Raw genomic sequence first — 13438 nt, 5'->3', positions numbered from 1 at the left:
TTTACATTTTACAAAAGAAAAACTATAATGTAAACAGAATTCGAATAATAATACAAATCTGCCCTGACAAAGTTATTGAAGTAATAATATACGTTTAGAGTACTCTATGGCAGTGTCACTCAAATACATATATAAAAAAATTAAATACATGTGCAACTTCAAAGTTAAAGAAAGAAAGAAAGATTCAAAGACTGAACAGTTCACACTATTAAACTATGATTCAAACTTAACACCTTGTTGATCTATTCATTTAATTTAAAAAGATTTCTTAAATAATTAATAATTTGTTGGGAAAAAAGCTTGACTGCAGAAAACAAAAAATAAACAATCATAGCCCTCATTTCATCTCATCCCATTTGAAGAGAGAATGTCTTGCAAGAGAGATTTAAACAGTGGTTTGAAAGCTGTTTCCCAGCTACAGATGACTGCACTGGCCGCAGGTACTACACTGAAATACCTGTCATCATGCAATACTTCTCAAAAGAGAGGGCCAATCTACAACATTATAAATGTCCATGTGGGAGTATACAGTACGGGATATGCCTGTTTGAGAAGCCCTAAGCACTACTGACCGCATAGAAAGCATGGATGGGCACAACTGTTCTGTGGGCAGTATAGCCGAGTTTCTCTTCAGGAAACCATTCCCACCCAACAATAAAAAGAACCTGAAACATGGCCAAGTCAGACTAGCACTTTTTGATATTAACCAATGACTACTAAACAGGTAGTGACATTGTATAGATCATTTTAACATTTTAAAACCACTGGAGCACTGGGAGCGATAAACCACTGGACTAATATAGCACAGGGAGCGATAATGAAGCACTGGGAGTGATGATGACACTCTTTTATAGCACTGGGAGCGATATACCACTGGGAGTGATAATGACACTCTTAATATAGCACTGGGAGCGATAATGAAGCACTGGGAGCGATGATGACACTCTTACCTGGCCGTTTCCTTCCACTCCATCTCTTGGCCATCCACAGACAGCAGCTCGTCCAGCTCCGTGAAGAGCTGAGGAGGTGCGGGGCCGTCATCCTCCTCCCCGAGGATGCTGCGGATCCTCTCAGCCGCCGCCGACACTGGGGAGAGAGGGAAGATACTGCGGTTCACAGGTTGGCACTGGTGCCCGTCCGGCGAGGGCTCGGGCAAGAGCTGGGCCTCGTCCCCCGCGCCAATCCCGTTGCTCTCGGGAGGAGCAGATGGAGGAGAAGGAGAAGGAGGAGGTGGTGGAATTTTCACCACCACTCCGTTCCCTCTCTCCTCCGAGTCCTTGTCCTCCTTCTTCTCGGTCTCCTCCTGACCGTTGTTGTTGTCGTTGGACATCTTTGCGACTCTTTTGACCTCCTTATACCCTCTGACCTCCTGATACCCTCTGACCTCCTGATACCCTCTGCCACCTCTGCTGGCCCGGTGTGTGCTCCTGTGCCGAGGGCTGGGTGTGTAGATAACAGCTGGTCAGCCACACAACATAGGCCCCCCAACACGGCACTCCAGAGACCGGGAGCTGAACTCTCATTAAAGCCCTGGGTGAAAATGACGGCCGCTCTCATTCGCCCACTCTGTCACTCTGCGAGCCAGGTATAGGGGGGGTCGAGGGGGACGAGGGGGTCCCCCCAGTGACAGTATTCCCACTGCTAGCCCCAACCACCCTTACACTGCTGCTCAAACCGGCCCTTGCCATTGGCCCCTCAGCTTTGGCACACAGTCCGGAGCCCCCCTCATTAACAATTAGGAAATGGTTCACAAACTGGTCTATTCTTCACAAGAGAGCCTTTGCTTTCCTTCCCCTTGTCTTATTTGAATATTTAGTCAAGCATCAGCGCCCCAGAGGAATTCAGTTTGATATGCAAGTAATGCTTTTCATAACTAGTTTGTGTTTACATGGGTAACAGCACTGTGACAGCAGCTACTGTACATGTATGTGGCTAAACTCTTCACACATCAAAGACCCATGAGAGACAAACAGGATTCATCATTAAACCAAGTGCTTGTTTATGGAGAACAGCAATAATGACATGAGGGGCTTTATAAACATCAGCCCCAGTCATCATGACTGGCATTTTCTTCTTGTAGATTAACCTACTGTATATATCATCAACCTACTGTAAATTATATATCATCAACCTACTGTAAATTATATAATATCAACCTACTGTATATTATATACCATCAACCTACTGTATATATCATCAACCTACTGTAAATTATATATCATCAACCTACTCAAGTTTCAAGTTTCAAGTTTCTTTAATAGTTGTCATACAGAAGTACAGAATACTTTCATACAAAATGCTTCTTACTGTTACGCTCCAGAGACTGTGCTAGACAAGATAGTATCAAATAACATAGTATAGCATGTAATTTAGAAGTAGAAAATGAGGTCACAGTGTTCAGTATAGACATATGTACAATGTTCAATGCAGAATAGACGTAACTGAGTTACCATATAATATACAATACTATGCAGTGTACTAATGTACAATACTATATAGTGCAAAGCAGAAATGGGATGAGGTACAATTTAGGTACAATTTACAGTAAGGTGTACAAGTTGTAGTGCAATCCTTCATCAATAAATATAAAGTGTGGGGAGTGGGTGCTACAGTGTGTTTGTTTAAAGTGAGTGTGTGCTATAAAGTGTGTGGAGTGGGTGCTACAGTGTGTTTGTTTAAAGTGAGTGTGTGCGTGTGGATGTGTGTGCTATGTGCGTTTGATGGTTGTTGTTGTGTAGTGTTCATTGTTCGTTTAGCAGCCTGATGGCCTGGGGATAGAAGCTTCTTCTGAGTCTTTCTGTGCTCGCCTTGAGACTCCGGTATCGCTTGCCTGACCGCAGCAGTTCAAAGAGGCAGTTGTTCGGGTGACTGGAGTCTTTAATGATTCTCTTAGCCTTGCCCCTGCACCGCTTGTTGTAAATGTTCTGGAGGGTGGGGAGCCCCCCTCCAATTGTGCGTTCGGCTGAACGTGTCACTCTTTGTAAATTATATAATATCAACCTACTGTATATTATATACCATCAACCTACTGTAAATTATATATCATCAACCTACTGTAAATTATATATATACCTACTAAGGCTGTCCCCGAACCCTGTTTTTAGGGTTCGAACGTTCGCCAGGGTTTATCGAACGAACGTTCGTTTATTTTTCTTTATTTTTCAATAAATCTTTTTATATATATATATATATATATATATATATATATATATATATTTTTTTTTTTTTATTATTATTGATCCTACGGAGGGCGACATTGCATAGTCTATTGGTGAAAAACATGTTGTTTACAGTGGTGGCTGTTCATGTAAACATGTAATTAAACAAAGCACTCAGAAGAAAATAAACAAGCTACTGCATCAAAGTTACTACTTATGATAAACAATAGCCCTTGCACACCGCAGTCACGTAAGGGGCTAGATAAACAAAGGCATTCGTTTTGTGGCATTAACGTTATATAGTTAGTGTTACACGTTCAATAACATCAGCATATTATTTACCCAAACATAGCAAGTAGCAAGCATTACTCGTCCTTCCGTTGCTCATAGAGCCCTGAGTTGTACCCATTCTGCAGTCTGTTAATAAAGTTTTCAATCAGACACATGTATAGAAAGGCTTTGTTTTATTATAACATTCGTTGCAGTAAAATCATTATGCCTCGTTTAGTCATCCTCATCTACGTTCTTGGCGGGGAGCTAACGTATTAGCTACGGTAAGTCTGTTGTGCTTCTCGCAAGCAGATCAATGGCGGCATTGCCGGAAGTAAAAAACTAATAAACGCTTGCCGATTGGTGGTAACAGCAGAGGCGGGTGCAAGTGGTGTGACGTAATTGGCAGAATCGCCTGTCAATCAAAATTGTTCTATTGCATTGGTTGAGAGCTCTGGTTGAGACAATAGTATCCAGCTACAGCCCGGCAGACCATACTGGTTGAGCCGAGCGCCGCGGGGGACGCGCCTCTTCACATCGCCTCAACCCCGCGCGCCTCCTTTATTTTTTTTTCACCGAACGTTCGAACCCATTAATTAAAGTCCGAATGTCAGCGTAACGAATGAACGTTCGGGCTCAGCCTTAATACCTACTAGGGGTGTAACGGTACACAGAAGCCACGGTTCGGTACGTACCTCGGTATTGGGGTCACGGTTCGGCACGAGTTCGGTACAACAGAAAGAAAATATTTATAATTATTATTATTAATATATATATATATATATATATATATATATATATATATATATATATATATTTTTTATGTATATATTATATTTATGATAATAATAATTATTAAATAGAATCATTTTCTATAGGCTTGCCGTGGTAGTCAGTGATACTGGTGTCATTCTGTGTTCAGGCATCCACTTGCCTACTGCCCCTTTAACTCTTTCAGTGCCACGCCTGGTTTTCCGTTTTACCGCTTGAATGCCACCATCGGCGCCAATGTTAATGTTAATATCGCCTAATCTATGTTTTAAATTATGGCTATGTGTCTAATCTGCCCATCGCATTATCAAAGACTATTTTCCAGTCAGTGCTGTGAAGGCAGATTGTTTTTTTATCGCGTCGTTTCCATTTCAGAGCAGTTAGAAAAGCCCCCGTTTTGATATAAAAAACAGCTCATTCTGGAGCATTCTATGAAAATCGTCTTTTAGTGGAATATTCCACAACGTTGATATTCGTCAGCCTTTTTATGAATCGTTTTCAAATAAACGCTAGATGATCAATATTATACGTGCACGCAAGCACATTACGGCCGCGCACTGATAATCGCTCCGTTGATTTCCTCACAGACTTTTACAGTGAAACCGAAAGAAGACATTTCACAAAACAGCTTATAACTTCATCAAACTTACTCCGATTATCCTACCAATGATAACATAGAGTCCTTACCTGACATCAGATGGTATCCAACTGGTATATTCCAATTCCTGATCACCATTCGAAAAAATCGATACGTGTATGGATCCAACGCGACACTGAAGATCTCCATGATCCGCGGGGATCTGAGGCTCCAGAATGAACTCTGGTAACCCTGGCTGGATCAGTGAACTGGAAAATGTGGAGTACCGGATTTTTTTCCCCATTCATTTTCATTGAGTCCATTCCAAAATCACTTATGTCATCTGGGAGACGACAGGGGGCGCTTTTTTCCACAGTGATCACCGGCGCAGCTCGGCTATACTCGGGTAGGCTCGGGTGATGCAATAATTTTTCAGATCGCAAAAAAATTATAATAATAATAATTCCGAGAAATCTCGTGAGTGGCACGCAACTACCTATAAAAAAAAACGAGAAATCTCGTGAGTGGCACTGAAAGAGTTAACAACTTATCCTTGCTAATTTTCGGTTTCACTTCTAAAAAGAATTTAACTTCACGACGAGACTGAATACTAGAGAACGGATGACATATTACAACAATGGCAGAGGATTATTTGGATTTAAACACAGTGTAGCTCAGATGATCTGTCCGGAAAAGCATGTCTCTTTTTCTTATTTGATTGTGCCTGTGAGTCCGGCGGGGGAGAATGTTGATGTGTTTGTTGTCGCGTGTGTGGGTGTTGGCGACGCGTGTGTGTTTATTTCCATTGGTTTCATTTGGTTAACGTTATTGGGCGAACAAGAAAACGAAAGAAAACTGTAAAACTGTAATGACCCTGCAGCTGTTCCAATGTAAATGTGCCTTTCTCCGTGCACTTTCGCCGCTCTGAAGTCTCGGTGTGCCCGGCCACGTGCGCTGTTCTCGCACGGACCTCGCGAGTGCCTGCATGTGGGACTTGTGTGTTTCCGCTGTGGGGCATATTCGCTGTATGGCTGCGCGTACCGCACCGTGACGGCTGTACCGTAAATTCGCGGAACGAATACACGTACCGTTACACCCCTAATACCTACCTATAGCAGCATGTACCTAACATAATGTACCTACAGTAGCAGCATGTACCTAGTGATGATGATTCTGAACAGCCCAATCTCGCTTAAAATATGTAAATAAGGTACTTATTGACCACATGAATCGGTATCGGTGCATTCCTTTTTTTATATTTTTATCCAATTTTTATCCCATTTTCTATTTTTCTCCCATCCCAATTTCGTATCGTCCAATTCAACCCTCCCCTGTCTCGAACGCTGTTTCTTGCCTCCCACAAGCCGGCTGCAATGTGGACGAAGCCATACATAGCACAAGTCCCCTCCGATACTCAAGGTAGCAGCCGTCGCATCTTTTCACCTGCACGGCGCGATCTTTCAGCGTCAGGGGTCTGCGCTTTGGAGGGGCGCCGCCCCCATCGCTTCTTGATTCTACTGCGCAGGCGCACCAACCGACCTGTAGGAGTCGCTGTCCACAACGTCTGATCCCCACCCCTCAGTTTTCCCTCCCCCTAATACTGCCAATTGTATTAGTACGGACGACCAGCCAAACTGAAAACAATGTGGAGAGCTGGGCTCGAACCCAGCGTCTCCAGCATTAGTGGTGAGTGCCTTGCCCACTGCACCACCTAGCCACCCCTGTATCGGTGCATTCCTAAGTCATACTATTCAATGTGCCAGGGCTGGGTCAACTACAAATGTCTACCATTTATGCGCAAGAAAAACACAAAAGACAACTGAGTCCATTCACATCCTCTATTTTGTGTTGATATTGTATCAACCGGGTTGGATTCACAGGAGTTTTTCTGAAGGAAGCCTTACCAGGCAAAACTTTCTTTTTCAACAAAAATAACTCTGCATTCACGTTAGCAAGGGCTGTTCACCCCCTCCTCTCTTCATCAAAACAAAGCCCATAGACCACTGCAACACTTCCGGTATTCTGAAATCATGGGAGAGCGGGGGGAGAAAATGAATGAATGTGGATGAGAGCCTTGACATTAAGTGGTTGTAGCTATGGCTGTGGGGGTGCTGGAGACATGATCCAATAGACGTTTATACGCTTGAATCCCAAGTCGATCTGCACTTTCTCTGCCGAGCTATAGTCACTTTTCCGCACCTACTCCAGAACTCTGCATGCGCAGATTGCCCACGGAGTCTCTCTGGATTGTCCAGAGATCTAGGTTCATCAGCGCATGCATAGTTCGGGAGTAGGTGCGGGAAAGTGACGATCGACTTGGGATTGGTCGCTCCGTGTTCAGGAGACTCAGGCATATACAAGTCTATTGTCATAGATCCATGTTGGACTGTTAGATCTTGTTACACTCAGCCACAGCCAGGGCTTTTCTCTCCCCTGTCTGTCAGCAGGTCCCCACGTCCATATATGGGTCTCTTCCTGTTCCCGCCTCACCGTCATTCTTCCCACCTGTGCCTGTCTACACACCTGCCGGCTATCACCCCATCACGGAACCAGGATAAGAGGCCTGCACCCTTGCCACTCCTGGTCCGAGTGTTGTTTTCGCCTCACGTGGTATTAGGACTCTTCTCTGGACCTCTAGATATATATATAGTTATATCTTTCCTAGTGTAATTTGTGTGCTCTGTATCCTGCGTCATATTAACCCCTGTTCTATGATGTGCAGGACCTCACCCCTCCGGCCTGCACCCCACCTATGGACCTCACCAGCCTGCACCCCCCTGGACCTCACCTACTCACGTCGCCCATCTGTCTCTTCCCCGCTCCCTGCTCTTCATCACCAGCCCCCTGCCCGCTTGTCCTTCCCTGGCTTCATTAAACAGCCTAAACCGCCTCATTCTCCTGTGCCTGTGTTCTGCTATTGGGTTCTCTAGACCAGGGGTTCCCAACCTTTTTTCCCCCAGGGACCCCCAAACATCTCTGATGAAATTCCTGGACCCCCCTCCTAATAAAATACCATAAAATACTTTTTTTTGTCATTTTAATACTTTTTTTTGTCATTTTAATAACAAACTGCTTATACACAGGCATATGCATCATAATTAGACCCACTATGCTTCTTTGACTTGTGCCTTCAATCAACAAATCTAATCTTGCACCATATGTATTTCAAAGTTTTGGCCAATATTCAAATCCTGTATTCATCCTCTCAAATCAGGCCCTAATGGTGAACGGTTTGCATTTATGTTGAATGAAGTAAGAATCCACTGCAGTAAAAATATCCTCACCTCGAGTGGTGGTAGTAAGGTTGACTGACAAGAGAATGTCCTGCTTCAGATCCTCATTTTCGATATATTGCACATAAACGATGAGCACAGACTAGTCTGCGACAGTTGTAGTTTCATCAAGTTGTATGGCAAATGGACCCTTTCTAAGCTTTTCTGACAGCTGCTGCACGCAATCACTTGACATCTTATCAATTCGGTCTTTCACTACATTGTTCGAGAGTGGTACTGATTTTAGTTTATCCGCCACCTGTGGGCCGCACAGTTTCTAAACCATTTTGATGCAGGCTGGTTTGATGAGCTGCTCGCCAATATTGTGCGGTTTCTTTGCTTTTGCAATTAAGGCTTCAGGCTCGAGTTTGCCAACTTTTCTCCACAAATCACACACTCAGGTCGTTTGTCTGGTCCCTCAGTGAAGCCCATGGTGATGTAATTTTCGCGATTTCTGTAGGTCCTAACTTTTTTTGCAGATGAGCTGCCGTCATCTCCTTTTCGTTTGTCACACATTTTCGCCTCTGGCGGCTGACTGCAGACAAGCCGAGAAAGTTAACTAGCATGCTAGGCTAGCTACAGAAAGTGATACAGTCAACTGATTCGCGTTTTAGCGGCTACCCGGTAGCCTACTGTTAACGTTCAAAAATCATGTCTAGATGTTTATTTATTTATCTTTATTTTTTATTGTAGTGGAGAGACTATTCATGCTTCTGATGATACAAATATGCTAATTAAATATTTCTCTGAAAGAAAAAAATGATAAAAAAATAAAAAAAAATAAAAAAAATACCTCAAATCATCTGTGGTCTGGCGGACCCCCTGCGCCCCCTGGCGGACCCCCAGGGGGTCCGCGGACCCCAGGTTGGGAATCACGGCTCTAGACACCCCTATAACAGATCTACTGAATATGAAGGTATACCGTCATGGATCCATGTAGGACTGGTAGGTCTCTACTGAATAATAAGGTATACCATCATAGACCGATGTAGGAGTGGTAGGTCTACTGTATACCATCTACTGTATGAAAGTATACCATCATGGATCCATGCAAAGGTATGGATCTTTACTATATGGTTGTCAATTATATGTACAAATCATACAATTATAAAAAAAAATGTTAATATAAAAAGTGTTCTTTGTAGCAGTATAATAATGAATTTGGGACTTAAATTTTTTTTAATATACACTTCTGAATAAAAAAAGAACCATGACAATTGTAATACAAAAAAAGAAATAAGAAAAGATGTCAATCGCTATAATTTGCACCATCAAATATTGTTATATTTGATGACAGTGGTTGAGTTCTTCCCTTTACTTCCCAACATACATTTACATACAGTACATAAAGTGCAGAGACGATCGACGTAGAAGTGACAGCTGACAGCTGACATATCATTATGTAAATAATAACACCCCCCTGTTTCCCAGAATGCACCCCTCATACCCTGTGAACCCAGAGTCTTAAAGGAGCCCTCACTCCTAAAGTCCGGTGAATGTCCGTACCATTGTGAGTGATAAGTGAGTCACCACACAATATCTTATTTTAAAAAACATTGCATGACTACAAAGTTGGTACCTTATTGATAGTGATTAGAATAGTTAGACACATTCAGACCCTATATAACAATTTGAGAATTATGTTTTTCGAGAAAATCTAGAACATAGGAATAATGTATGTACATTTTTTTAATAAGTCCTATTTTCCTTTACTTCTGTTAAATCGGAAGGGATATATAATATGTATATATCATTATTATTATTATTATTATCATTATTATATATTTATATTTTACATGATTGGCAAATAGTCTGCAAATCCTAAATGACAGAATGACCAGAATGACCACTATTCATGGAAACATTTGAACTCATTTGTCAACGAGAGAAGCATTCGGCACTATGTAACCATGCTATCTGCCCTCAGCAAAAGCAGGCGAGAGGCAAAGTAGTGGTGTCCATATTGGCCTCTCAGCTGAGCAGTTGCTAAGAGCTGGAAGGGAGAAGGGGGGGTCAGGCCAGTACAGAGTGAACAGCAAACGCAAAGCACGAAACAGGAGCGATGGAAATGAAACTCCCATCATTGAAACGGCGTTCTCAAAGCTCTGTGAGCTCTAGCCAAGAGCCACGGGGTACACAAAGGAGACTTTGTCCCAACAGCGGAGGCTCATGGGACAGGGGATGGAGCAGAAAGCTTAGTGTGGCTCCACTAAAGGGCCTGTTCAGACCCACTCTTTGACAAGCATCCCACGCAAATAGCTTCCATCTCCTCCGACCTTCGCGGAGAAAAGAAAATTTAAGAAAAAGAAAAGAAATTAGTACAATTATTTAATTAAATGATAATAAATTAATTAATTAATTAAAAGAACATGGGTTCTAACAACAAATTGACCTCATGCAAATTAGTAAACATCTTTTTTCTATTTCTATATTGAAACTACTTTTACTCTTTATTTGGGTATTTTTTTTGAAGTAATCTACTTTTTACTTTTGCCATTCATACCTTTGTTACAATGAGTTTAGCATCTACTATATTTCGCTTGTTAAGAGTCTGCTGGTCCAGCATTGCCTTGGCTTGGGCTGATCGCTATACTAACTCGTTTGGCGGAGTTAGGGGGAGGGAAGCCGTGGGTGGGTCCTGGGCGTTGTGGACAGCGACCCCTACAGTTCGGTCGGGGCGCCTGCACAGCGAGGGTAGGATCTGGAGAAAGGTAGTGTGACCTTCCACACGTTACACTCTCCCGGTGAGAATCTGAGCTGCCAGGCTGGCTGCCGGCTGGCTGCACATGTGTCGGAGGAAAGCATGTGACAGTCTCCGGCCTCCCGGATCAACAGTAGGGGGGGGGGGGGGGGGGGGGGGGGGGGGGGTGCGCAACAACCAGGAAGGGGGTTGGGAATTGGCATAACGACTAACAGTGGGATGGGAGAAAAATCGGAAAAAAGGAGGGGGGGAAAGATGATATAAAAAAAAGTAAAAAAATAAAAATAAAATCTGCTGGTCTGGGCCCTGAGGCTGCGGTACCATTTGCCAGATGGCATCAACTGTGAACGTTTGTGGTTGGTCGAGGGAAGAGCAGTTTCCAAACCAGGCGGTGATGCATCCAGTCAGGATGCTCTTGGTTGTGCCTCTGTAGAAGGCCTGTAGGATCTGGGGCCCCATGCTGAATGTCTTCAGCCACTAGAGCTGCCCCGAAGCCTGTTTTTAGGATTCGAACTTCAGCAGAGTTTTTCCAACGGACCTTCGAACCATCGCTTTAATCATATGAATAATCTTTCCGGTTCAGTACTGTGTCGAGTCTTTATGCACATAACGTAGCGTATATTACATTTACACATATAACGTAGCGTACATATGTGCATATTGCTGCAGTAAAAAATTGTTAGTAAAAGTAGTAGTCTCTACTTACTGGTCACAGGAGTCTTCAATAACGTTTGTATGGTAATCCATTTTGTGAATGCATTTATTGAAATAGCATCTTTGTTGGCAGATGGCTCCTGCTATCTTAACGTTAGCAAGCTAAACCTGCATAGCGCGACTAACGTGCATAGCATTTTGATTAATTTCCTGATGTATGACGGTGACCCCTCCTCACGCGACTCGTTGACTGTTGTGTCTGTGTGTTCGTGTGTGACTTTCGAATTATTGTAAACACAACATAGTACTGTGATATTCTTATATATATCACATTCTGATAGAGGGCCGCTAGTACGTCATCACTTTAATCAATGGGGGGACTGCGAGATTTGCGAGTGCTTGAAATATATCTTATATTATAGCTATGGGTCTAATACCCCCGTCGATTGTCAGTGAGTTGCTTCCAGTCAACATGTACAAAACAGATTGTTTTTTCATCCATACATTTCCGTTTTATACCGTTTTGAATATGAGTATAGTTTTGGTGATTTTTAGTAATCCCAGGAAAAGACGCAATAATAGCCCTTTAGTGGAATACACTAAACACTTTGTAATTTTTCGCCTGATTATCGAATCTTCCTGAAATCAACGCTAGATTATCATTATTATCCTTCCTCATGCATACATGAAATGGCCCTCGTAGTGCGGCGCTCGCCCCGCCACCTCCTGCACTCAACTCAAATATAAATATCAGATCAACGCAAGATTTTATATATAGAGTCCTTACCTGGTATCTGATGTAATGCAAAAGAAATAATCCAATTATCTGATCGCCATTCCAAATACTGCTCGTGGAGGTCCGTCCCACATTGCCCGGCATTGCATATGAAAGGGGGGAGGGGGGGGGGGGGCAGCATAGCAGATGTAACGTTGTAAAGGCTAGTCCTGCCGGAGTATTTAAACCCCGCCCGCACGGCTCAGATCGGCCCTGAAAAGAAACTAGACCATTTCTAATAGAGTGCAATACCAGCTGGAAGGCGTAGGCGGCGGCATTTGCCCTTTTGCGAGCTCAGACCCATTCCCAATGATAACATCAGGCTGGATGAATGAAAAATGTATGGATATAGCTAATAAAAGAAATAACTTTTTCTCTGATTGGCGCAGAATGAGTTAATTAAGATTTGAGTGCCAACGTAACGAACAAAGGTCCGAACCTTCAAACGTTTGGGCTCAGCCCTATCAGCCAGGTGAGGTGTTGTGCTTTCTTCTCCACCTGGCCGGTGAGCTCGTACCAGGTGAGGTCCTCAGGTGTTGTGCTTTCTTCTCCACCTGGCCGGTGAGCTCGTACCAGGTGAGGTCCTCAGGTGTTGTGCTTTCTTCACCACCTGGCCGGTGAGCTCGTACCAGGTGAGGTCCTCAGGTGTTGTGCTTTCTTCACCACCTGGCCGGTGAGCTCGTACCAGGTGAGGTCCTCAGGTGTTGTGCTTTCTTCACCACCTGGCCGGTGAGCTCGTACCAGGTGAGGTCCTCAGGTGTTGTGCTTTCTTCACCACCTGGCTGGTGAGCTCGTACCAGGTGAGGACCTCAGTGAGGTCAACACAGGAGGAAGCTGCTGACTCTCTCCACAGCAGACCCTTGATGTCGACGGGGTCCAGCCTTTCTGTCCCTCTCCTGTAGGCCATGACCAGCTCCTTGGTCTGGTCGGCGACAGTGGATCGGGAAGTAGAGCAGTCGTCTGGTAAGCCGGAGGTTCCCGGTTAGATTCCCGCTCCTCCCGGGCAGCGTGTCGAAGTGTCCTTGAGCAAGACACTTAACCCCTAACTGCTCCCGATGAGAAGGTGGCACCTTGCATGGTTGCCTCCGCCGTCGGTGTGTGAATGTGTGAGTGAATGGGTCAAATGTGAGGAACAAACAAATGTTTATCCAAATCGCTTTACAATTTAATTGTAAAGCGCTTTGGATAAAAGCGCTATATGAATGCAGCCATTTACAATTTTGTCAACATTGAGAGAGGTTGTTCACCCTGTACCACTGT

General features: G+C 43.7%; 1 protein-coding gene across 1 annotated transcript in view; it reads right to left on the bottom strand.

Moving 5' to 3' along the window:
* Positions 1–13438, bottom strand: part of LOC311224144 (electrogenic sodium bicarbonate cotransporter 1-like) — a gene marked incomplete at its 5' end in the record, with an annotated part of 219271 nt that overhangs the window by 149779 nt on the left and 56054 nt on the right. Inside the window, one exon of the mRNA XM_084309001.1 lies at positions 951–1086. Within this exon, the coding sequence (XP_084165127.1) occupies positions 951–1086 (136 nt within the window). The remainder of the gene's footprint in view (positions 1–950; positions 1087–13438) is intronic.

Source organism: Notolepis coatsorum, assembly GCF_963971535.1.
Source record: "Notolepis coatsorum genome assembly, chromosome: 2".
Classification (NCBI taxonomy): domain Eukaryota; kingdom Metazoa; phylum Chordata; class Actinopteri; order Aulopiformes; family Paralepididae; genus Notolepis; species Notolepis coatsorum.
This window is presented reverse-complemented; position numbering and strand designations above follow the sequence as displayed.